This window comes from Genypterus blacodes, unplaced genomic scaffold, assembly GCF_046128005.1.
Source record: "Genypterus blacodes isolate CSIRO-AG114 ecotype Tasmania unplaced genomic scaffold, CSIRO-AGI_Gbla_v1 ptg000067l_1, whole genome shotgun sequence".
Taxonomy (NCBI): domain Eukaryota; kingdom Metazoa; phylum Chordata; class Actinopteri; order Ophidiiformes; family Ophidiidae; genus Genypterus; species Genypterus blacodes.
Genome location: NW_027466879.1, coordinates 12,054,408 through 12,081,994, shown reverse-complemented (window position 1 = coordinate 12,081,994; position 27,587 = coordinate 12,054,408). Strand labels below are relative to the sequence as shown.

Below are 27,587 nucleotides of genomic sequence, written 5' to 3'. Positions count from 1 at the left end.
CTTGTCTGCGCCCTTCTTGTTATGCCAGGCAGAAGAACGTGAGCGAGCGTTGAACACGTGAAACATGACTTAAGACACAGAAGAATTAAGTCTCAAGAAAAGAGACAGCAGTCATCTCATCTCCAGCTGATGACAACGGTGAAGAGGGGCTCACTCAGAAGGCTTGTAAAGTGCAGAGGATGCTCTATAGATACAAACACTGCATGACCGCTCGATACGTTTCTTCGTTCAAGTATGTTAAAGTTCCAGGAGCTGATATATCCAGACAGTGTGTACATTCAGTCATGCTTCAGACATCTTTAAAATGGTACACTACATCCATCTTGAGAAAAAGCTTTCCCAGACGTGAGGGGAACTCCCTTCAGTTTTCAAAGATGTCATTGGCTGATGAAGTTGCCAAGTGATGATGTGTTTGATATAGATGGAGTTTGGAAGTGGCTACTGGAGGGGCAGAGGGGAAAGTTGTGTGTATGTGTTTCTAAGAGCAAACCTTTGGTCCTCTTCACTTGGTCTCAGAGAGTCTGCCGAGGCTGGCGTGTCGGAAGGCTGCTTGGTCTCTCATCTCCATCACGCAGTCCCTCACCATCTCTGCAAACATGGAGGGCCAGAGCTTGTGTAGAGCCTCACCCTTCAGATTAGTGTCTGATGCCCCCTGGACCAACTCCTGGAGGTACTGATCTACCATGGACGCTCGCTCCGACGACTCCACACTGCCCTCCTGTGAGGAAAAGCATATAATGTGACTCTAAACGTTTAAGATACTGTTAAGATTTCATTAAGGTGATGTGTCAACTAACACTACAGCAGTCAACAACAACATTGGCTGACGTGAGAATCAATCTTTCTAAGTCTCACAACAGTCCACTGAACCACTTGGCCTGTGGTTCCCAATCCTGGCCTGCAAAAGTTCCATCTGTCCGAGCTCTACCCACACATTACACACACGCCTCCCATATCATGATTGATTGGCTAAGCATACTGGACATAGCTAATCAGCGGGGAGCGATGGAAAATACAGCATATAGAGCTGCACTACTGGAGAAACACTGCAGTAGGTTAATGTGGTAAAAAGAAGAGACCTCTGGACTTTCAGCGCTGCAGTCTCGGCTCGGATAGTTAAACAGCGCTCTGCTCAGGCCTTCACCCAGGAGCTTCCCATTGTCTCGCAGCTCTTCTGGACTCAGCCCCGCCCGTCTGCCACGACCCTCCAATAGGAATTGAAGCTGGCGCTTTCTACAGAGTGAGGACAGAGATGGAAGTGTCAAGAGATGAGAAGACGCATAACGCACATACATGGAACAGAGAACAGCGTAATAATACTAATAAAGTAAATAATAACAATTTAGGTTTGTCAGAAAAATCTAATTACTCCATTTACTTTTCACATGAAATCTATTAATACTTACTACAGATCCAACAAGGACACATTGAACAGTTTGGCAATTTTGGCCGAAATGAGATCTTTCATGAGTGTGTGTCTTGCAGTGCTGAGCAGCAGAATGTGCATACATGTACGAGGCATTCAAGGACTTCAAATGTTTCTGTCTATTAATCTTAAATCTCATGTGATACGGCGCTGCAGCAACATGTTCCACAGACCAGTGCCAGGACGCTGAAATAGTCCTTCAGTGGAGGCTGGAGGCAAACATTCCATATAGGATAAGATAGCTTGTAGAGAGCTGCACAGGGATGGGGACAAAGTTTGAAACGTGACAGCAGGGATGTGGATGAACTTAATGAGGAGGAAATATTATCAGAGTCACAATAATCTGTCTTTGAAATCCTTAATGAGTTCCAGTATCAGCAGCAAAGCACAAAACAAACCTGCCTAAACTCTCCACGTCACAGGAGCGTTACTGTGCCCGCAGCAGAACATGAGTCTGAGCCCTGTGGCTAAAGGATTGCGTGTAAGGCACAACACGTGCCTTGGTCCAAATAAGGGTTGGATGTCTTATCACTGTCATGCTAAAAATAATCCATGTTTTTGTCTTAAATGTTTCTTTTGTAACTGTATCCTATTCAGAGTGTGCTGAATAATGTTTCCAAGACCAAAGAGTGCTGGGTGGAGGCGAGTCGAGAAGCTGACAGTGTTGTTTCTTTCTGAAGTCATTCCTTAATCAAAAGCAAACATTGCTGACAGGGAGAATTTGAGACAACAAGGTCATGAATTCCATAACGACACTCACTGAGACAGTGTGTTGTTTTGTTTTTTACAACACATTGTACCATGTGTAGTGTGTGTGTGTGTGCGTGCGTGCGTGCGTGCGTGCGTGCGTGCGTGCGTGCGTGCGTGCGTGCGTGCGTGCGTGCGTGCGTGCGTGCGTGCGTGCGTGCGTGCGTGCGTGCGTGCGTGTGTGTTTGTGTGTGTGTGTGTAGCACCATTACATAAGCAAAGGCATTGCTGATTAATAGCAGCCACATGCAACATAAATTCCAAAGCGTGTGAATGAAACCCTGTTAAGGTCTTGAACATACAGGAACACCGACACCTCAATAATCCATCCATCCTCTGCTGCTTATCTGAAGAGGCAACATCCGAAGCAAAGTTTCACAGATGTCCCTCTCTCTAATCACCTCCTCCAGCTCCTCCTGCAGGCTTTGCCCCGTGGTCCCCTCGACCTGGAACACCTCCCCAGGAAGATCATCCAGGAGGCATCCAGAGGTCACAATGTCTCCTCAGTCAGCTTGTTTCAGTGTGAGAGAGTGCAGTGGATCTACCTCAAACTTTCTTAATGCTCCTCAGCCTAAGGGTAGGAAACTCAATTTGGACGCTTGTATCCACAAATCTCATTTGTTCGGTCTCCAGAGGTCCAGAGGGTTGTGAGGTTGTGTAGGTGAAGGTTGGAACAAAGACTGACCGCTAGAACACACACTGCACCAATCTATTTACAAGTCTTTACTTTGTATGACATATTCTGTGAAATAAGACATTTCCAGTAACTAAAACCATAGACAAATTGAGGGAGCAAAAAGGAGAAATGAGACTAGTAGGTCAAATGTAGGTAACTGTGATTAAGACAGTGATAGAAAGAGGATGTTGAGCCGCGGGGCTGTTGTGTATCATCTATCCAGAACATGTCATGAAACCCAGTGTGAGATGCAGCCAAGAGCCAGGTGGCCCAAAGTTTGCCAGTTCATTGTTAACACAATTCTGTTGGGGCAAATGTGCAAATCTGTTCATTACTACCACAATCTTCTAATGTAAGTAAGGTCTATATGACAATTAACAAATGTATATGTTTATCCTGGCCATTTCAAATCACTGACCTTAAAACTATCTACAGTACAAACCTTTGAGCAGCGCAGTGTCGCCGTAAACAATTAGATCATTAAAACCTTTTCAGAGCAAAACTATGTTTGACAAATTCAGTAGATTTGCTTTGTGTGGATGTGTTTGACTGACCCAGAGTGACAGAGCTGAAGAGCTTTTGGCTGGGGAGAGGAATGTGTGTGTGTCAAAGTGCCAAGTACGCACCCTGACTCTGACACAGAGTCTAATTCCCTGGGCTCCTGAGTGCCAGGCTTTGTCTCGCTGTCTCTCAGAAACATATGCACACATACACAAATGTATTCACAAAGAGTGAATCACAGGCAAGCACATACATGTAGATCGTACGCATACACTAGTTGTAACTCACAAATCTTCGTGTACGCCACAGGACACACGGGACACGCCTGTAACTAAAGTGGAGTTGACATTGCGTAGTGGTGTCTCTCAGACTGAAGGTCTTACCTGGACTCTTCAAGCAGCAGGAGAAGACGGCAACGTGGGGTTTCAGTAGCTGCTATATGACCCAACGTCCCAAACACGCGTTCTGCAGCAATCACATCGTTCATGGTCACCTAGTGCACACACACACACACACACACACACACACAGGTCTTTTAATTGACTGCTCCATTTTTAAGTATTTCTGAATGAGCACTACAGTTTAACAATTCACTATTTCTCTTAATCTGTCATTTCGGAACAGCCCTGAATTGAGTGGTGCTGCGTTAGTTCTGACCTCCTGCCCGTTGATCCTCTGCAGGTTGAAGTGGTGGAGGCGATAGATAACAAAGGAGCGCCACTGAGCCAGGCTGACCACCGGGTTGCCCTCTGGGTGGACAGTCAGCTGATCCAGGCGCCTCACCTGGGCCAGGGCCGCCAGCTGGGGGAGACGGTTGATGTTGGCTTCCATGAAGATCAGGTGCTGCAGATACAATGGGTCACTTTATGAGATGTGTAAGCTCACACAGTAGATCTGCATAAGACATATACTAAATACGTGTAGATAGATGTTGATGCTGTGCCTGTAGACTGCCAGCGTTAAGGGCTTTATGTCTTTAGGTACCTTCAGTTTCAAACACGTACAGTATGTATTCAAGAAACTAAAAATATCCATCTAATTGCATGTTTTCTTTAAATTATTCATTCTAAATGTTTATAACATTGGTTCGACATTACACTCTGGCCCTAAAGGATACATACTCCTTTTGCTGCTCTCACCGATAGATTGGGGAACTTCACTCGTATCCGTGGCAGTGTTGGAACGATGGCGTCAAAGTTGATGTAGCGGAAGCATATAACATTGACGGCACCGGCAGTTTGAACCCCCCAGCCCCTCTCCAAAGCTTCCAGCGCCCCAAGTCCAACCAAATGCAGGGTGTCTCCGTCCAACTCTGCCAGGTGACTGTCGGACAAGGACAAGCTCTGAACGCTGCCGCTGCCTGCATCTTGAAGCCTGGAAAAGAAAAATACACAAAGACACAAACACGCTTAAAACAGTGCTAGTGTGCTGTCTTTACCATCTGTGCTGAACTTGTTGCCTCTTGACACTTTGAGCCCAATGGATGCTCGAACAGGTTTTGGGTCTTGTACGTATTACTTAACACCTGCTGGAGGAGAAATCTCTTAGGACAGCCGCTCTTCTGTCACCTGGTTACCAAGAATGGCTTTTGCTTGTTTTTCCATCAGGTTGAGAAAGCAGGCAATATATGGAGGGAGGAAAAACAGCAATGTGGTTACAGAACAATCCCTGGATCTAACCAATGTCTTATTTGTCTTCGATTGTTTCTGAATCCCTTTCTATTCCCTGTTAAGGCAGTCAAAATGCCCTTCCCTGATAAGAGAGTCGTGAGAGTGGAGAATCTGGGTAAGTCTCAAGGAGACACAATCTCCTTACCTGAGCCCACTGTGCTCGGTCCACTGACACTCAGGGGACCGTTTGGCATACCAGGACATCAGATGCTGCTCAACACCGATCATTAGCATTCAGCCTGCCAACATACTAATCACCCCTATTCATATTTCACACCCTCCAGATCACAGAGACAGAGAAATGCACAGTGGATGGAACACTAATCCTTTGATTACGGAAGAGTAATCCAAGATTCTTGTTGAGACTGATTTTAGATAGTGTTTGACTGAGGTGGAGAGAGACAGAAGAGAGAGAAAGAGAGAGAGAGAAGAGTCAAATAGAGAATGTTGGGGGGAAAAAAGGAAAGCAGACTCGAATAAATACAGAGAAACAGAGTGACACTGTCCTGTAACTAAAGCTTGATTGTAAAGGCCACCTTTGTAAGCTCGATTCCCCCCAGAGATGACTCGTCTCTGTACCTGAGAGAAGGAATCGTTTCTTGTCCTACAGAGAATTGGACAAAGAATTACACTTGATAATTAAAGCCCTCGGTCAAATGAGAGCAGGTCTAGTCAGATGAGGGCAGAAGAGTGAGGACAAGAGTAAGGAGATCTGAACATAGCTGTCCAGGGGAACATTTCAGACATGTTCACAAATCAAAGATGATTAGATTAGATAGATAGAATTAGTCTGATATTGATTATATGTGCCGCGATATCTGTTGGGGCTCATGATAACTAGAAATTAACAATATATGGAATAATCAAATGTAATTTTATGCCAATGGTCATTCGCCATAACACACATATTTGTATGCTAACATGTACAACATCCCTTTACTTAACTAAATGCATATTAGTTTAGAGAAGTTAATTAAGCCATACACGTGAAGTCCTTGGATGACTGAGCAAAGTTAAGGCTTTTGCTTTATTATATAAAGACTCTCTCATTGGTTCATTATGTCCTTGCCTCACAGTAAATATGCTTTGGCTTACAATGAAAGTACAGAATTTGCAATCAGGAGTTTTTTTTTTCTGACTGTAGCTCCAGGTAAATACAGACTTAAAGAGAGACTTAAGTGCTTTGAACTCATGTGATTGTCTAGGAAAAGTGAATGTAGTGTAGATGGTTGTTATGAGATCATTATGGAGTAATCATGAAGGAGCATTCCACCAGTTCACGTCCTTCGGCTGGAGGAGGAAAGTGACACAACAGTAACAGTGTTTACACACACACACACACACACACACACACACACACACACACACACACAGGAAGATTGCCAGGTTACAATGGTAGAGTGATTACTTTAAGAAATAGAACTTTGCTTTTTGTTACATGTATATATTTTAAAAGTAATACAAGAAATCTGTTTGCTAATATTTTTGTTAAAGCAGTTTAACTGATGGTCAGTTTTTCCAACGTCGTCCCTGCTGTGCATTTGTATTTGTTTTTCACAAAGAGCCTACTGGTCTGTGTTTCTTTACCCTGATTACAGAAAGTTATTTGTTTAAGAATGTTACTGCAGTAAGCTAAAGTTACCTAAGTTAAGTGCATATTAACACAAGCATCTCAGAGGACGATCATTTGGCCTTTCAGTCTTCTAATAAAGACAGGTGAATGGCCAGGAGCCTCAGGAGATGATCAGGAGGTCTTTCAAGGTGCATGTGTGTGGTCCACTTGTGTGTTTTTATATGTACAGGCACTTTCTGTCAGTGTGTATGATCTGTACGCATGCTTAAACTTGTGTGTCAATAAACCATCGACCATAAGCGTGCTTCTATTGTGAAGCAATAAGACGCTTCAAAGTTAAGCCTCCAGAAACAATTATTTCTCCTTCATGGTTTTAAAGAAACTCTGGGAGAGCTAAAGCCTCTGACAAGACCTCACCAATTTCACCCGCCAATAACCACAGCGCCTGGATTAATCCTGCAATACAGCTCTCGTCATGATCTCTTTCAAGAAACCAGTGACTGACAGGTAACAGGTCAAACATCATTACAATCCCCAATTCATACAGCTCTCGTCATGATCTCTTTCAAGAAACCAGTGACTGACAGGTAACAGGTCAAACATCATTACAATCCCCAATTCATCCTGAATGAAAGCCAGCCTTATAATTTAAATGCTGTAAGTTTAATTTGAAAGTAAAAGTATCAAAACCAGCATTAATAATGAATAATGTTTCAAGCTGGCAAGTCATAGTGTGTCGTTGCAAGTATATACATGGGCGTAAACGCAGGCCTTGATCAACAGGAGACGGGCAGGCTCCAGTCGCTGAGAGGCAGTTTAATCATAAGTGTGTGCCACGCCTTTGAGATGGAGGAGGCAACGAACCGGGAAGTGGTGCGGGGAGATGCATCATTCCGAGTGGACAAGTCACGTAAAAGATAGCGGGGTAACTTTTGTTAGTCTTGATGTGTGACATCAACACACTCTGTACTGCCTCACGTTTCGTTCTCCTATAATCACACTTGAACGGCTGCCAAGTGGCCCGAATCCCCTTTTGACAGGAACTCAGAAACAAACACAGAGAGAAGAATTGAACGAGGCGGAACGAAGACGGAACAAATCTGTGTCAATAACGTGAACCCTTCTGTGGCCTTTTCAATAAATAAGACCAGCTCTAGCTCACATGTTCCTAGAGAAGCTATAAAATGGACATCTGTCAAATCTGAAAAAAATGACTGTGTAAGAGACGCATAAAACACTATGAGCACTCATTTTAGAAACAGCGTTCATTCATCACTCAACATTTCACTTCATTAAAAAGGCAAAAACACATTCAAAGCGCTGGGTTTACTGAGTGCTGAGTCTCTGGGATTATTCCTCTGTTCTTCTCTGCAGTGGTTATGGATTTTGTTTCATTTCAGAGGCCTGGTGAACTTCTGTCTCTCCCTCATAAAGATACAAATGGCTGATTTATATGCATGCAAGTCCATGTGCTTAGATTCTCAGTAGAACTCTGAATGTTTGAATAGAATAAAGGGCCTTCCATCTCTCCACACAGCGACAAGACCACTGCTGAATGCCTGGGTAATGACTCCTCCGCTCTTACACTGTACATCCCTACTCCTATTTTTTATCTGTTCATAAAAGTGCACTGCAGTCAGAGCGCGCACACACACACACACACACACACACACACACACACACACACACACACACACACACACACACACACACACACACACACACACACACACACACACACACACACACACACACACACACAGACACACACACGCCGTTGTCGCTACAGTAATACGATCTTAATTTGATCAATTAAAATGAGTGATTTGTTTTTACCCACTGGTGCCAGCTATGCAAATTTTATTATGCGTGTGTCAAACTTGCTCGAGCTGCCAAGAAATATCCACTGGAAACAAACTCACACTCCAAAAACTAGAGTTCTTAGAAACAGGAAAAGGAAGTTGTCCTGCCTGAGGAACAGGAAAAGGAAGTTGTCCTGTCCTCCCCACGACCCCCATAGAACAGATCCAGATGTGTGGATGGACGTGGTTGGGGACAAAGGAAACAAAGATTTTCTTGTTTGTTTTGAGATTCTGAAAGCGGGATTATAGATGACCTGTGACACACCATAGACTCATCTCCTCAGGATGCAAAAGAATAAAAAAAAACTCACACAGTTATTATGACGGTTCATGAGGGATTCACACCCCATAACAACCAATCATGAGATAGTGGATTCAATCTCAGGCCACAAAAAACCACTACTAACCACTAAAACAACTTCTTCCGTCATCTGCCCCGTTAAGCTCTCCTTGGGGGAAGATGAAGCAAATTTCTTAAGAATAAAATCCACGGCAGGAACACTTCCAACAACTATCTGAGGTCATCTCAACTTTGCAAAGCACCTGGGTTTATACAAAAATGTTTACAGTGGCAAGTGAGCTGACAAAGTTGCTGTCACCGAGAGATGAGACGTCTTCTGTGTTTCTTAATCTCAGTCCAATCGATCATCATGAGGGTAAAGACAGACACTTTAACTTCTCTCTCAAGAAAGAAAAGTTAAAATCCTATTTTCACGCCTCAACACACCTGGCCAATCAGTTGCATGAAGTTGGAGGGAGTGTGTACAGTTTAGAAAGTTACAGATTTTTGTACCCATAGCCCTGAAATTGACCATCTGAAGGTGTTTCAAGCGCCATCACACAATGTGACAGGCACTTTGTGTAAAACATACTGAGGCCTTTACACAGAAAAGCACCAGAATGTGCCTTTAAGAATGTCCTGGTCGCCACTGAGGTGACAGGTCAAAGCACCTGAAGGCTTAACAAGGCCTATGATACAATTTGAAAGGCTGAATCACTCGAGACGGTTTGCCCCCTAAACCCATTAAGTTACAATAGTAGTAGACCCTATAAAAGAATATAACTATAGCAACTGAGGGATTGTGCTCCAGGGACATTTTCAATATCCTGTTACAGGAGGGACTTCTTTAAATGGAGTAATAATAGTCCTCGACACAGCCTCCACTTTCATCTTACCCCTCCTCCTCATAACTCACTCATACATGGACCAGAATATATCACTCAGACAGACAAACCCTGACTCAGACAGCTGATTAGAGCACAATAGCGGAAGGAGCGCCTGTGTGTTTCTACATCTCCTAGACATGCATGTGTACATTTTGCTGCCAAGACACACCTCAGTAGGTAGAGGTTTCACTGTCTTGCTCAACAACATTAAAACATGGGTTTGCTTCAAGAAAGAAATGAGCAACATTGTGGCTGTTGGACGTTCTCCATGCATTCTTGCCAGCATATCCATAAATAAGGAGAAAAGGGGGAGTGAAGCTGCTTAGAGTCTTTGCTTAAGATCTATCCACTAGACAATGAGATTTCTCCAAGCCCCAGCTTTGGGAGGGCAGTGTTTCAACATGTGTGAAACATCTTTCATAATTCTTTCTGGTGTAGTCAGAGGCTGCTAACCTGTGATCCATCAGACGGATATAGATTACTCTTCAGAAGATGAAAGAGGACCTGTTCAAACGATACACCCATTCACAGGAACCAATTGTTTCTTGAGAAGTGTGTCAGTGTGATAAAGGGCCAGGTGGCATTGCTCGTGCCAGAGAAAGAAGAGCTTTCATTAGCATAATGCAGAGCAACAATACATTCTTGTACTTTTGAATGGTGGTTCTAGTGAATATTGATTTAAGGTTGTCATCATGACTCAACCTCTTTCTCCTCTGGAATCATCTGAGTGGCTCACAGTAGTGAGGAAAGAACCTGGAAAACTACTGAGTCACTGTGCCAATCATATCAGAAATGTAATAAGCACACTCCAAACAGTCATAGTTGGGTGAGGGTTCGATGAAGATCAAGATGTCTGATGCCGAATACAACTGAGGGAGAAATTACTTGGTAATAACAGCAACATCACATTTTCTGCCCTGCCCAAAGAAATGCAGTCAATGGAAGGCTGCAACAGCACTCTAGTTACTTTCAGGCTCATAACTCAAAACTATAATTTAGTGTAATATAATTTAATAATAGCTTGTGAAGAGTGAAAAAAGAGGGCCTGAGAGCTGTTAAAATCTTTCATTGTTCTTCTTTTGAAAGCCACGGCAGGTCTGTGGCACGGAAGATAGAGAGCATGGCAAGTCTTCCCGATGCTGGAGAGAGATCACTATTACAAAGGTCAATGCAGCCGCAGCAGCTTTCTCACACACTGGATCTTGCCGTGAAGACCAATGCAATGCTCAGGAGCCAGATTAAGGAGGCTTTGAACAAGGGAAACCAGTCTTCAAACACTGCAAAACACAACTACAGAGCTCAGTGCTGAGGAGCTGCATAGCTTCAGACCACAGAGAGATAATTCATTTTCCTTAAGGCTGAGGGTTGCAGAGCTCAATGCCCAGCTGAAAGCTCAGACTCAAAAAGACATCCAAGAAGAAAAGGCTAAATGGATTAAATGGTTCCTGGTGAACCAACCGTGGATGATTTTTACATTCTTTATCTCTCTCCACAAGAAATGCTAAAATAGTTAAAATAAGGTCAAATTTGTGTTGTTTCATTTCAGCAAATAACTGTCAGCTGTATGTTTCTCATCACGATCTAATTGACTGTTGGCTCTTGTCCAGATGTGTGTGCTTGGCTAGGTGTGTGTATTTTGGGGATGCATGTTTTGTCTTACTTGGGATCTCTTGGGCTGTTTGGACGGCTGTTGGTGCGGAGTCTGCTCTCAGTGCCCCCTATTGGTCGCTCTGGTCCTGAACCCGGGCTTACCCGTCTGATAAAAAAAAAAAATACATTACAAAAATCACCAAACACGTATGTAAGTATAAACAGGGCAGCCCCATCAGCACTGCCATTAAGTACAGAAAAGAGGAGGTTCTATAGGATTAAAAAAATAGATGTCATTAATAAGCATGTCCATTATGATTCACCAAGGGACACCAAAGCCTCCACTGAAAGCCTTCCTAACTGAAACTGAGGAAATAACATTGAACTTTACACAAAAAAAAATCATGAACCACTTATTGAACACTTACAACCCAACAACTAAAATGAATAAGAAAGTGAAGGTCATTTTGGAAACACTCAAAGCAACAGCATCACTAAACCACGTGTGTGTATCTATAATTGACCCAAAGTGAATCAATTATTCAGGTTAAGACCACACTACACCACAGTGGAGCCAGGGTGCTTCTGTCCCCAACAGGAACATGAGTCCTACATAATGACAGCATCATGCCAGGCTGTGTGCTATTTAATTCTACCATATGTGTCGCAACCTGCTTTAGAAGTGGTTGTGTACCGTGGCTCATCAGGAGAAGGTTCCTGTTCGTGGCCATTGGTCTGGGCAGGGCTGTGGGCGGGGCTGTTTTCTGGACTGATTTCCTCTTTGGCGCCATTCGGTGGTGGTGGCAGCTCCAGGCAGGCCTTGACACCCTCCCACTGCTGTGCTGCATTACGGATGGCCAGACGCCGCTTCTCCTGGATGGATGCAACACACACACACACACACACGCAGACACAGGCACAGACAGACAGAGGACAGAAAAGGTTTCAAGTGACAATTCCCCTTCGAAGAACACTGAGGACATTCAGTGTCACAAGCAGCAAGTTAGACCTCCTGTCTTGCTTGTCTCTGAAACTTCAAATGTCACAATTGATACGAGTTAAATCTGAAATCGTGCTGGTCACAATTTTTTTGTCCCTATTTCATTTGCGTTCGATTTCTGCTTTCTCTCTTTCATTTCACTTTCCCCCTTACCCAGCTTTAGTTTCGATATGCGTAGGTATGGAATGTGCCACTCCTCCATGCAAAGGTGAGTTCATAGTGAATCCTTTGCACTAATGAACCCTTGGTCGTAGCATTCAAGAATATCGTTTTCTCACTAGCAGGGATTAGCAGGAGTTGGATTACTGGGAGACAATCAGCTCCACATAGAGGCCCACGCTGTCTCAGCTAAAGACACATGAACAGAACAATACAAGCCCCTACGCACACACACAAAAGGCAAGCAGTATCTATTCAACTATGAACTTCATCTCCAAAAAGAAAAAACACATGTATCTTTCATCTCTCTGCAGGGGGAGGAGGGGGTCTTTCTTTCTTTCTTTCTTTCTTTTGGTGTATCCAATATGAAGCTTAACTCAAACTGGCCTGATCAGCCTCACTCTCACTTTCACTTCAGCACACCATCATCATGGAGAAGCATGCAGATGTTCCCCACTGGGGATAGTGCACCCTAATAGTCTTAGTTAGCAGCCAGACAGTGTTTAATGATCCTCTACAACACAGAATCCACAATCTGATGACTCCAGGCAACAGTGCCCCTCCTTCATGATGCAACAATATGCTATGAATGTGCCATCCAGCAGTGTGAGGCTTGCAATTAATAACCATGCTCTAAACAAGAAACTAAATATATGTCCCTTTAGGAGCCCAGTTGGTTTAAAGGGGACTTGTTAATCTGCTCTCGAGAATCTAAGCTATTGTTTTATATGCGCTGTATATTTAAATTCTGAATCCAGGCAGCGACAAAGACAACAAGAGTCAATCAGATCGTCAGCAGAGCTGTACCTTATGAATGGTCTGTTTGTGACTCTCCCTCTTCTTCTCCTCCTCTTTCCGAGCCTGTACACCAGCCATGCGCCGCTCCTCGTCCTGAAAAACATAGCTAACACAATCAGAATGATGCTCCATTCACGTGCTCTGAATTATTGAAGGGAGAGGGGAACCACAGCCTGTCCCCTATGCAACTGCTGGCGACTGGACTGCTGCACACCAGCCAGCTACATCACAGGATTATCTGCCTGATTGTCAGTCGTAGATCCACTCGGCCAGCTGTTGGGGAAAGCCAAAATTCCCAGAATGCAATCTTGCCAACACAATCTGAGAGTGCCGGCTGACAGCAGAGAGATACTCAGCTGCCTCTGACAAGATGAAACAATGTGTCAGTGTGATCAATAGCGATTCAGTTGATTATTAAGTTTAAAAAATCTGAACATATAACTTTAAGTAAGTTTGTCAAAACTACAGTTAAACCGCCAACATTGATAATGATATTCAAAGCCATAATAGTTTTCTTGATAAAGAAGCTCTATTTGACATATTAAATATAATTGCAGGTTATTACCTAAAATTGCAGATAAATTGTACAGTCCCAGTAGCTGTTTTGCAGGATTTACTAGACCATAAAAATAGAAACTAAAAGCTTGTGAGTACGCCCACTGAAGCTGTCGTAACTGAAGCTGTCAGTTATGCACCGGGGGTGAGTTTTACAAATCAAATTGAGGGGAAAATAGAAATCTTCTGTGAATGCCACAAAGTTTCCCCGAAGCCATATTTGTACGCCATTTAAAAGGTGTAGACACAATTTCAAGGACTACATTGCGTCTGTCATTTTAAAACTTTGCATCTCCAAAAAACAGGCAAAACTATTCCAGGAAGTAAACCACAGCCGTGTTGTCATGATTGACAGCTGCAGACAGGAGTTTGTTGGATGGTTTTAATGGGCCTTGGGGTCATGAAACCTGCTAAACCAGTAAAGAATATGCGAACCTTACATTCAAGTGAAAACATGAAAATAGTTGAAATTAGAGTTGCATTTTTTTTCTTGCCCTATCAGCAGTATGGTCTGAGGGCAAGGTGTGTGGTACTTACAGATTCCTTTAGAAGTACAAGCTCAGACCTGGGTTCTCCCTGCCTGACAGCCTCTAAAAGCGTGCTGATACATCACTGGAGCACCTTGCTGGCAGACTGTATAAATACAATGACTTCATGCTTTATGGCTGAGAATAAACAGTGTTTAGTGGATAGGTTTGCGTTGCAAATGTATCATTGGTCTGCTTTTGCCTGTAGCACACAAAGTCAAACAAGAATATAATGTATATAAATATTAAAGTGATGCCAGATACCAAAGACGAACCGGTGACATCACAAGCTGTACAGGAGTCTGGAGATGCTCCACTGCCAACGAATGGAAGAACGCCTGTTTAAGTTTCTTTGAAAATGAGAAATAATAATAATAATAGTGCCGCGTGAACAAGGTCCTGTTCATGAATCAACATGCGTCTTCAGCAACACATGCTTTCAACAGCCAGGGCCATTTGTTGAAGTCAAGGGCTGCTTAAATATGATACAGGAACGTGCACTGTTATGAGGTCTCACGCAGAAGACCGAGTGCGTCAGAACTGTGTATGACGGATCGTGTTTGCACTTTCACATGCAAACATTCTACAGCAACGGAACTTTCCATTGCCACTCCCTCCCTCTGGAACCCATTTGCTTTGTATATGCCGCTTGCTGATTTTCTAATGTTTCCTGACTCTATAAAGCATCTTTGATTATTTAAGTTAATTATATGCAATATAAATAAAATGCATTGTGGTTGTCCAGATGGTAGTAGTGCAGTACTTCCCTATGGACAACTTAGCTTGGCTGTAGAGGACAGTTACACATAGACACAGATGGAAACAAATGGACGGCGTGAAACAGCCGGGCCTTACTGTGATGCGCTTCATGTCCAGCTGTCTCAGGTGAAGCACACAGCGCAGGACAGCCTGCTTGTACCATGTCTCCAGGGCTACAGGATTCCCATCCAGGGTGAGCTCAGAAAGGGTGCGCGACTCTCCGAGGCAGGCTAGCTGATGGAAACTAGACACACCAGAGACATGTAGAGTGAGATCAAGAGTTTAAAGTCCACACACACACACACACACATACAAGACAAAACAAATACATTGCATGCTGATCTAACTACTATGTCAGGAAACATGGTCATCAAACAGGCTAACATGCCCGAGGCTGTGCTTTGATTCTTGACCCTTTAATGTAGACATACAACAACAAAACTCATCTGAGCTACGATAAGGAGTGGGATATGAAAATTAAGCATGTACGCCTCGCAACTTGAACCACAAGGGGCAACAAAGAGAGCAAAAGTTATCACCCCGTGGCTAAAGGAGACTCACAAAAGCACAGTAAGGGAGAGAATCTTACTAATTAGTTAAATGGACGGTGATGAATCATTTTACCTTGAACTACTTCTGAACCTGCTACTATGACACACAGCCGCGGGCTTGCTTAGCTACACAAGAGGTTTAGATAATAATTATAATAGCTATCAAATATTATAAAGGAAATCAAAAGATTAAGGAGCAAACATTAGCACAGAGCCCAGAGGGAGAAGCTACGCGAGGTAATCCTGGAAATACCACTCAAGATCTTGGTTGTCATTCAGATATTAACTGATCACTTAGAGGGAGCGGCTGTGGAGAAACTTTCCACCTGTTCTGGGATTATGTTAGATTATGACATCGTTGACAAAACATTATCCGAAGCGAAACTGAATTACGGCGAGTAAGGAGTGGGGTGTGGGTCTTTGCTCATCTGCTCTTGTTGGTTCTGCCTTGCCTCTGCTCAAGAATCCTATGCTGCTTTGACTGACTGCACCAAGCAAGATGTGTGTGTGTTGTCCTGTCTACCTAGCAACAGAGTGTAACTGTTAGCCTATCAGAATAGTACAGTTTCCATAAGGTAAACACGCTGACACAATGACCAGACGCTCAAAGGGTTGTTAATTAAAGTACTTTTGAACAAGAAAATAAGTCTATGTTTATGAAAATGAGTCATATAACAATACGCTTTTAGGAAAATCCACTGTGGGTTTGTCAGGTCCTGAATAGTTCACTCTTCAAAACGTCAGGTCAGATGTATGACAGAACAAGGTTACCGTGGGACGCAAAGAAGCTAACATTGCTCTATCAAAATATATCACCACAGCAACTTTATTCAATCAGAACAGTGTTTATACTTGGCAGAGAGAGGAAAATGGGAAGCAAAAAAAAAAAACGCCCCAGACAGAGCTATTAGAAAGGAGACTGACATTGACACTAAGCAACAAAATACACCACTAATATATGCAACACACCCCTGACCTAGAAACGCTGCTTATGAACTGAATGAACTTCCATATCTGTCATTCATTTTTTTTTTGTGTGAGTGAGCTCTGGTCTCTCTGCTCTCTTACCTTTAAGCACTCATGTACCCATTACAGTAGGAAACAGCATGTTCATTCTAAACAAAGAGCACATCCAGGTTGCTGTATTCTAGGTTATAGAAACTGCTCACCGCAGCAATACTGTCCTTTGTGTGTGGGTGGGTGGGTGGGTGTGTATGTGTGTGTTCTGCCGGTGGCTTGTTGGCTAGGCCCAGCCCAGAGGCAAGGGAGGGGATGTGGCACTGTCCAGCCACCATCCCCGTCCCTGGCCTGTGGGGAGGAGGGAGTTAAGCGGTACAAGCTCTTACCTGGCGATGCTGTTGCAGCTGAGAAAGAGGCGCTGCAAGCAGGGCAGACGGTCCACCTCAGTCTAGAGTGAGAAAGAGAAAGAGGGAGAGGGAAGAGAGAGAGATGGAGGGGTGTGGAGAGGAGAAGGTGCTTGGGAAGAGAAGGGTGCTGCATCGTCACTGTGCGTGGCTCAGAGCTCCGCATCCCTCTCTATTCCCTCAGTCACCTTGCAGCTCTACGCTCCAGCATGCAGCATCCCCTTCCACCCTGCGCATGCACACACACACACGCACACACGCCGCACACTGCCTTGTCTACACAGAGAGGAGGGGCGGAGGATAGAGATGGAAAGAGAGAGAGAGAGAAGGGGAGAGGAGGGGGAGGGGAAGGAGGACAGCAGAATTGTGCTGCGCTAATGCAGTGATCCCCTGCTGCAGGAAGCTGACTCAAAATGTTCTCGCTTAAAATACACCCTCACACACACCGAGAAGCCACCAGCTCATCACACAAGAACAATGGAGAGAGTCAATCCAATAAAAGCTGACCGGAAAGAGCTGGAGGTCGTTTCTTCATCAGGAAGAATCGGCATTAATCAATAGAGGATTTTGTGAGGGGGTGGAGTACAGAGTGGCAGCTGGCTGGCAAGAGGACGCATACATACGGACACAGCAATGTCACAACGACAATGCTGATCAGATGGCACCGTGGGGGTGGGGGGGATCATGGTCATTAGCAGCAAGGTCTGTGAGCGTGCGTGCGTGTGTGTGTGGGTGGTCAGGGCTGTGCATGTGGGGAGCAAAGGGGCGAGGACACTCCCAGCAGCAATCTGATCAAGCTGCGTCAGCGTCAGCCCATATTGCAGCTGCCGGCTTGCATTGCCGACAATCTCCATTCAAATGAGGCATCAGCCTTTAGCATTTCGGCTACGGCTTCTCCACAGAGAATAACCAGGAATCATATACATACATACTGTATATGTATGTAGGGGCAGTGCGTTTTTGTGCATACTGTACAAACACTGTCAAAAAAAAGTTTTAGTAATGCTACGTTCGTAACGCTCCATTGAACTAAAAACTACCGTAAATACAATGTGAAATGGTTACCAGGCCCTTTGGAAATAAACAGATGCTGTAACTCCACTGCTCTTGTTTTGGTTCACTGGTTCAGGAAAGTTGAATGCTGCCGTAACCAAATTCACAAGTATATTAAAAAAAGTAAACTTGATTTTCTTTGTTTCCTCTTCATTATCCAGCCTGCCATTCTTAAAGTTTTGAAGAATTGACTATTATGAAGACACACTGAAGTACAGAAACATACAAACTGCTTATTTCTAATGTATGGAGCCTATAAAGGAGGCTATAATTTACACATTTCAGTAGGGCTTATATGACAAACAATTTAAAAATAGATTCTAGGTTATTCAGCTTAAGAGTCTTTGAATAATGTTTGCCTGCTGCTGTAATAAACACCTCAGCAATGTACGTATGAGTGTGTTCTGTTCGCTTCTCTCAAAAACTGCAAGTCATGCCATCAGCTCTGGCTTTTACTGACTCTACACCGCACTCTCAGTCCCAGTATGAATGTTGATGCAGTGAGCACTGAGCACTGTCTGATACTAAATATAGCGCCTCTGTCTGAGATGGAATGACGTCATCATCAGAGTGATGTACTGCACAACAGAAGCCCACCAACGTGCTCTCCGCTCCCAGAATCTGAATTGATAAGAGCCGAATCGCCTGACGGGACCTAGCCTTGCTCTTGTGTCTGCTATGCTTGAGGGTGTGTACTGTATGTCTGTGATTGTGTGTGTATCTACGTGTGCCCGTGCCTTCACCTCTTTATCCCAGCTCCACCCTCTCCTCCCTGACAGCTTGCGTGTATTCATTTTTCACACTGGCGCAGGCATTGGCACACAAACGCAGCATAACCTCTCATCACAGCTGTCTTTGCTACACATAACAACACAAACCCTCAAATCAACACAAGCACATGTGGATGTTGAGGTGGTTTTGTCTTTGCCTTTTGAAAAACAAACATAGTAACAACTGGTCGCACCTACTCGAGATGCTGTGCAGGTGACACACAGGCACAATTTGACACTACAAACATCATGTGCTCATTCCTATCGTGTTTTTGTACTTCGCTTCTCAAGAGCTCACATGTGAATTTAAACTATTCTTGACTTCATGTGACTTTAAATTGGATGTTCTGCCAGGAATGTGAAAGAATGCCTCACTGCTCTTTGAAGCACCAAGTTCACTCATTATTTCATAATAAATAACACATTTACTCCACCACAGATTCATGACATGAAGAATTTGACCCTGCAACCCACCCTACACACCCACACACACATACACATACACAAACAAACACCATAATGGCATGACTATTCAAAAGCAGCATTTGCCCGACACATTGGCCTTTAATTCATTTTCAAAGCCACTCACAGCATCTCTATGATCCAGAACTCCATTGCTTCGCTGCTTTCAAAACAAAGGGAAAACCTGGACACCTGCATGATGGCTATTGGCTTTGAGGCTAAACTATAAGCACTTGGCAGCAAATAGCACTAATGTCAGAGACCGAGGCTTCCTCCCCTCCTGTGCATCCAATAAAAAAAGCGCCATCCTATAATTTGGAGCGGAAATGGTTCTCGATCAATACTTGCAGGCAAAGGACAGGGTGAGTCATGACAACTTCAATAGATACAGTACAGACAAATATTGGAAACTAATATTTTCTACCCCACAAAGCAGATGAGGGCTTAAGGGATTTGCATGTAAATGAAGGGGGCCAGTTCAGACATGCATGGCTCTGTTTATCAGATGAAAACTATAGAAACCAGGGGGGAGTGAATTCCCTTGTTTAGAACATCCTGTATCTCTACCACAATGTCTGAATTATGTCCCGCTGACTAACACAAACAAGTTACTACAGACTTTATTTTTGTTTGACAATGAAAACTGCTACAAAAATGATCCCGCAGCAGAGCAAACACGCGCTCTAAACACATTCCATTAAGATTATGGGGGACAGATTTCCATGTTCTTCTTTGCTAAGAGACGTGTTTCTATTTTGAAACCTTTGCAATTATTTAATGTGCAAAAAATGTTAGACAGTAATTATATTGTGTGTTCCACCTTCCCCTTCTACCCCTGTGCACACTGAGTGAAAACAGACTACTGCCCTCCCCTTTTTGAAAAGCTCTCTCTGCTCTGACTGGCTAGCTGCAACAGGCCTGATCTGGTAAGATGTGAAAAACAAGTAGAGGCCAAAGATTCCCTCAGACTAATGCTTGGTGGGGCATCAAACCAGATGTGTATGTGGTCTTATGTTAACAAAAACATTACAAATACTACAGATGTCAAAAATGAATCATAAACACAGCATCGCGGACTGTTCAGGACCAATGGGTTTTATCTTACTGGATCCATTATATACGGAGAACTTCAGGTTTTGTAACTTTGACAGCACAGCCTTATTATAAAAATCAAGGACAATAACAAAACCTATCGTATGTCTCAAGCTTTCAGGACATGATGATTTACAAATCCTTATGAGATGCTTTGAGGTGAAAACGAGCTGAAGGAATTCATCGGGCTGTATGTATGCGTTTGAGTGTGTGTGTGTCTGTGTGTGTGTGTGTGTGTGTGTGTGTGTGTGTGTGTGTGTGTGGGTGGGTGGGTGGGTGCTTGCGTACACATGCAGAGAGATCATTTATGTGTTATCATTGGCAGCCACAGCGTTTTCGCAAGCACGGGAGGTATTGCACACCTGAGCTGAGCACTGTCCTCAGCTAAATGTTTTCTGATGTACAGCCTTGAGCTAATATACTGTATCTGTATGATGCATTAGTCACAGCACATCTGACTCAATGCATAGTTCTGCAATCTGTATCTATACTGCAACTTTCTTACTTACTACAACACCCACAGCAGACATTAAAAATGAATAAAAACTCAATTTCCTGAACGCAATGAATGAAGAAATTGGTAAAGAGGCCTCTCACCACAACAGAGATGCAGTTGTATCGTAGGTTGAGTTCAGTCAAAGAATCCAGACCCTTGAGGTTTTCCACAATGGAGAGCTTGTTTCCCGCCAGGTTGACCACCCGCAGCCTGTTCAGGTGAGACATGTTCTCTATGCACGAGATCTGGATGAATCCACAGTCAAACATAAAAGACAATGGGTAATGTGAAAATTGGGCAAAAGGATAGACAGGATAAAAATAACAGATAACAATAGACAAAGAGGAGGATCAAACACTCCCCCGACCAGACAATGAGATGTTTCAAAATGTAAAGAAATCATCCCTTTGGTACATTAAATAACTTTAGGACGATGGTGTGACAGGGTGTAGATGATCTAACGCCCTGGTTTAGGAATCCATGACCTCGACAAAGCAGGCATAAGTTTACGACTACTGTCAACACTTTATCTCCTTGATCAACACCCATTTCTCACTCAGGCCCATTGTGGATAATACAATAAAAATATTTGAGGATCAAGTGTTCCACAGGACAAAACAGAGCTCTACACTTGGTGCTGGTCTGACATCCAAAATACTTTGGCTTGTGTGACTCGTCCAAATTTTGGTTCTGAAAGAATTTAACAACTTAATGTACATTATGCGCTGACAGTAATGTGATAAACATTAAACATGTGAGTAGGACATGGACAGCTTGGACTCAGGATAAAATCCTATGACCAAAAGAAAAAAAGCGACAACTAAAATAATAATAATAAGACCAATTTGCTTTTTTTCTAGATTCAGATCAAATTACACCTATAGTAGACAATAGAAATGGTCGTAAACCAGCTTCCCTAACTTGATGGGATCCCTTTTCTTTGTTGCATAAACCCCAGAGGACATTAGATAACTGTACTATCTCCTGTGAGTATTCAAATACAATTGCCCAAATGGGAGACATCACCATCTAACAAAAGAGCAGTTATTCAACGTGAGGCCACACTGTAACCCCAACACTTGGTCACAGAGATCGAGTGTGGTTTAAATGTCCTACACTCCCAGAGAGAATATCCTCTTTTGAATAGTTCCAGCAAAGTGGAAATGAAACAACATCCTGCCACAGAAGATAGTTGGCCATTCTGAGTTAAAAGGAGTAAAGTGAGCCTTTCTACAAGAGGACAGGAGGATGAAAGGCTCTAAGTGATCTACCGCTTGTGGTTATAGCAGGCACACATGAAAGGGGACCGGCAACAAGCTCATTAAACAACAAGCTGACAGGATAGGAAAATATAATAATGTTGAGCTGAATATCATTCCGATTTATTATTCTGTTAATTCACTGAACAGATTAATTCCATTCATCTGCTTTTCTCTTTCATCGTCAGCATCTCACATTAGATTTGGGTGGTGAAGTGGTGTGCTATTTTTTATTTACTGGGAGAGGCAATTGTGCAGTAAAATAGCACAACAGGTGGAGAGCAATTTCAGGACAACAAAGCAACCTCTGTCCGGAAAAACGCTACACATAACCCTGTGTAGTAGTCACTGACTAATAATTGGGATTCCGGCTCCTGTAAAGAGCAGCCAACGTCAGAAAGGGAAGGAGTCTTACAAAGGCTCCAGACCAGCTCTCAGAGGAGAGGTGTGGGCGGCCTGCTGGCAGAACGCTCATTTGGGTAAAGGCAGGCCTTTCCATTCTATTCTACAGGAGCTGCGAAAATCCTCATCAGTCGTCAGTATCAGCGGCATCTTTTTTTCTTCCCAGACTTTGTTTTGGTGGCTGAGAGACGAGATTTTTTGACTCAGATTAACTAAACTGCAGCATCATTTGCTGTCGCAAATTCGTTCTTGGGTTGCTTAAACACAGAAACAGTCGTGTCTGTTGAATAAGTTAAGATTGGGTCACACTGAGGAAATGGATGTGGGAGTAAGAACCCAGACAAAAGCTCAAGGGCTCTGATGTTTTTTAATCATTTGTTTTTGAACAATGGTGGGAACTAAAAGAGTACTATGCATGAAGTACATCAAGGGAATTAATGGAAGAAAATGATGACAACCAAAAGGTGGACTCTTCTTCAATAGTATTGATATATATTGGAGCTTCACCATTTAAAAGATGTCAGACTGTGTCAAGAATATACATCCTTGGCTAGCAGAAGTGATGATGGAATAAATGATTCTGAGTGAGCCCGACAACATTTGCCTGGTCTCCTGCGGTCATGTCGGTTTGCCTCTAGCGTTTACAGACTCTAACATAACCACCAGCTATCAACACTGTGGAGAACGAGGAGAAGCCAATCAACTCCTGCTGAACCTTGCAGCTAGAAATCATCATTTTCCTCCGGTTACTGTACAGGAAAGTAAATTACAATGCTCAAATACACAAACGCTATAGGAGGGTGGATAGTAACAGACAACTAACAGTACCTGATTCTCATGCAAATCCAGGACATTCAGTTTGGAAAGATTTTCCAGACTGCATATTTTACGAATTCTGTGAAGTGAGAAGAAAAAGTGACACAATTATCAAAGAAAATCTGAATTTATATAAGTATATGTGCACTTTTGCAAATGTATCAATTACAGGCTGGTGTCATTTTATTTTTGACATAGCTGATCTGTCTTTAGAGTTACATTTTCTATTCATCGCATTATCAGCTCTTTGTTGTTTACTCAGTGAAGCTGCAGATTGCTCAGAGGATTGACTAAAGATAACCTTTGTGTTATTGTACCAATATTGTCTCCATTACAAAGCCGTTTGCAGCCAAGAGTATTAAAATGTTATTTTCCCTGAGGAGATGGAGCGTAGTTTACACTGTCTTTTTGTTCACGACTGTCCATGTGGGTTTATATCAAATTGCATGTAAGGACATAAGGCTGCAGTTTGTTGAAATTGCCAACAGAAACCAAAATAAGTAGTATGCTTTACACTCCAGGAAGTACATGTGGCCCTGAAAGTGGGTCTAGAGACAAATGCCATGTTTTATAAATTCTGGAACAAAACAAGAGTTTGCCTGTAAGATCCTGATGGCATTCATTCAGTGATTTGTAAACTTAATCTCTTTCCTGTCGACCTTTTGAAACAAAAATGAGTAACACCGTAAGGTACATTTTTCTACTGAAACTGGGCACCTGCTGGAAACCACTCATCCCTGCAGCTTGCCACATGGCAGTAGCTAGTGTATCAAATGATACTACAAAACACAGAATGTGCTGAATATCCCACAAGTAACACTTCATTACTTCACAGCAATCCACAGATTTCCTTATAGAATAATGAACAATAGGGATTCTGTTCAGAAGACACCTAGTCTGCAGCTTATGACACCACTGATAACATCTTACTCTCATAAATAACCGGGACATTAGAACGAGTTTGACCTCAAGTGATGACAACCAACCTGTTCTTCCCCAAAATGAGGAATCGAAGAGAGGTCAGAGCTTCAATGCCAGTCATTTCAGAAATGTGATTGTCATACAGGTCCAGAAAAACAAGGTACTGTAAGTGTGAGAGATGCTGGATCCTTATGATTAAATTGTGCTGCAGGTTCAGAAACCGCAGCTCATCCATTATCCCCAGCTGGGGGCATTCGCCCAGACTGTGCCTTAAAAGGAGAAAGACGACATTTTACAAATCACACTTTCATCAGACCATATTTTACATTCAAGCCACTCCATGATAAATATAATCCAGAATATTGATGTATAAATATACTTATTGATTATGACCACATCAATATAAAAGTGTCTCTTTGTCAACACACTCTGATATTTGGATTATGAGGGTGCATATTTAAGTGAATGTGCTGCTCCCTGGTGGCAACATGCAGCACTTTCCATTTCGACAGCCATTATTATATGAAAATGACGTAATTGTCAGACTAAGTGAATTAAAACAACAAAACTAAATCACATAATAATACATAACATGAAAGGCACTGGAAGAACAGTACACATATATATGGTCAGCGACAAGACCTGAAAATTAGGCCTGTATGTGAGAGCTACACTGGATTGAGGAGGCAGCTACCAACATGTTCTAAGGTAAAGATAAGTGCCAAAAATTATAGTCCAGGATGTGAATGAAAGATGGAAGCCAGACTTTACCTGTCCAAGTCCATCCGTTCAAGGCTGGATGCAGAACCGTCGCACGTAAACGGAGTGACAGGAAAAGCAGCCACTTCAGTGTAATTACATCCTCCAGAACCACCTGGTGTGGAATTACACACAGCACTTTTCAAAACAGCTTTTCTCCATTTTGATTGAAAAGTTACGTTACATTTACCTGCTGACTTTGGATGCTTTAAGCCACTCTGACAGGAGTCGGTACTATCTGCAAATGCTGACGGCACTGGGGCTGTGTGGAGCATTCTGTGGCTGTACACATGGGTCCTGTTGTCTACATGGAACATGGTAGGGTGAGGAAACAGGGAAGTTATGAAATGTAGGATTAAGTTTATTGATTGAGTGACTGAATAAGTAGATTGTTGCTTACCTGGTTTTGAGGGATCCATTGTTTGGTGTGTATTCATATTTGTTTCCTTGGGCAGATCTTTTGAGTCTCTCTGTGAAACAGTAAACAGGAATAGTGACGCAGATATTGCAAACCGTGATTACATCATATAAATACACTACACGGCCGAAAGACACAACAGTTACACCCATATGTCATAATATCTTCGTGTTACTAAGATAAGGTCTGGGGACCGATGTTGGGGCAATGAGACTTGGATCACAGTCGGTTGTGTTCACGACTCTGTGCAGGCCGGTCAAGTTCTTCCTCACCAAAGACAGCATACTATCTCTTCCAGGCCCTTTGTTTTGTCATACATGTGTTATGTATGACAAAACAAAGGGCCTTTGCTGTCACAAAGTCAGACGCACATTATTGTATAAAATATTATAATACAAAAACCAGCAGTGAATCGAATGACAAAGCCTGTCCACACATTTTTGGCCATGTATGTTGCTTCTCTCTCATGTGACTCACCGCCCTCTGGCTCCTCGCTGCTGCTGCTGCTGCTGATCTCACAGCGGTGACGTGCAGCTTGCTGACCTGCACAGATTTGTCACGAAGTATTACAATAGACCCACACAACATTTAAACATGCACACCCAGGTTGTGGTAGTGTTGCATGTACCGTGGGGGTGAGCAGCGTCAATCTCTCGTTGTTGTTGTTGACGCTCAGGTTGTACTTGTGAGCGCGCATTGTTTTCGCGTTGATGCACTAGCTAACTTTGACAGGTAAGAACGGCCTAAAACGTCAAAAAGTCACTTTAATGTTGCTGCCAACTTCATATTTCGTTACTCCGATAATTCAAAGGAGAACGCAAAGTTATTTACAACAATATAGGTAGGTTTTTGTGGTTTCTTTCCTCAAAAACGGCGCTTAGTTTTGCTTTAGGCACATGTTCCGGCATTCCTCTCAGAGACAAGCGAAGGCGTTGCTTGGTTACCTTAATTTCCTGTGTCTCAGAAAAAACATTCCGCAGGGAAACATGCTGAGCTTTTGATTGCACTGCTAAATTAAAAGGATTTGGTTTATACATAAAAAGTTTCGTCTGGTAAAACAAAATAACTAGAATTTTCATTATAGAGAACAAAAAAGATAGACAAAATATAAAAAAAAATATTTACCTTGGTTTTGTTTCATGCTTCAGTTAAAGATGATTGAAAGATATCAGATCAGCAAAGCATTTTGGATCATATAGGCTTAATATAAAGTAATGAAAAGCTGAAACTTCACACTGATGTTGTGCTGCTCTATAGCTTATATAATGTGTGTCAGTCAACATAATATCATGTGTAGTCACCCTTACATCCACCAGTTTGATGCTGCTATGGCAACTTTTGTAAGACACATTTAATTTATCAAAAAAGTCAATAATGGAAAACTCCAGCGCAATGTGACATGTTGCATATTTTATTTTACATTCTGTGAGTGAGGCTTTTGCCGATAGAACGCATGTCCAGATTGATCAAAGTGACATCCTCCATTTTTCCTGTCACAGTCTATTCATGAAGCACACGCTGACACATATAATGGGAGGTGATCATCAACAGCTTGTGTGACAGGCCACATTGAAATAGCTCAATGTAAATCTTGGCTGAGTATAGATCTGTAGTACTTTCTGTAGCTTTATGCCAAGAAGCTCTGATTCTTTAACAACAAGGAGAGAGCAAACACTAAAATGTATGAAAGTATTAAGAAGCTGGAGTTCATCTAGTACAATCATTGTGCAACTGTGCAAACTTGTGACCTTGTGGCTACATAGAGACAAACAAACACAAACACACTCACACAGACAGGCATATTACAGTTTCCAATTCCTATTTTGAGGAGTATTTCATTCAGAAATTGAACATTGCTGTTTGTTTCATTTAATACCGTTCATTGAATGGCATTTGATTCATAATATGTTAGTGCAGGAGCACTGCAATTTTTAATTTAGCAGGGGAATAACAACCAGTGTCTGGCTTTCTCAGTATTTCCGCCTTTAATTAGAGGAGATTTCTTTAGAGTGACTCAAGGGGAGACAGTGAGGTCACCAATAATTTTCGCTCTGTGTCCATGACTACCCTTGGCCACCCCTTGGGGCACCATTGATGCCTTAAATGTTTGTATGTAGATAACCTGGTTACAGTGTTGACATTGAGGTTGTAATAACTGTGTTGGCGTAAACACATTGAATGGCACATGTAGCCGTGGTTTGGTGAATACTGTCA

General features: G+C 42.8%; 1 protein-coding gene across 1 annotated transcript; it reads right to left on the bottom strand.

Moving 5' to 3' along the window:
• lrrc49 (leucine rich repeat containing 49) lies at positions 1 to 25,911 on the bottom strand. The gene is made up of 17 exons (XM_076155978.1): positions 25,851 to 25,911; positions 25,356 to 25,425; positions 25,146 to 25,259; positions 24,968 to 25,070; positions 24,262 to 24,465; positions 23,288 to 23,354; positions 20,900 to 21,043; positions 16,908 to 16,969; positions 15,107 to 15,254; positions 13,179 to 13,262; positions 11,907 to 12,085; positions 11,283 to 11,378; positions 4,490 to 4,724; positions 4,008 to 4,193; positions 3,734 to 3,843; positions 1,080 to 1,233; positions 1 to 718 (listed from the first exon to the last, which is right to left on the bottom strand). The coding sequence occupies exons 2-17, from the start codon at positions 25,390 to 25,392 to the stop codon at positions 503 to 505; spliced, it is 2,139 nt and encodes a 712-aa protein (XP_076012093.1). The 5' UTR covers positions 25,393 to 25,425; positions 25,851 to 25,911; the 3' UTR covers positions 1 to 502.
• Between the last annotated feature and the right edge of the window lie 1,676 nt (positions 25,912 to 27,587).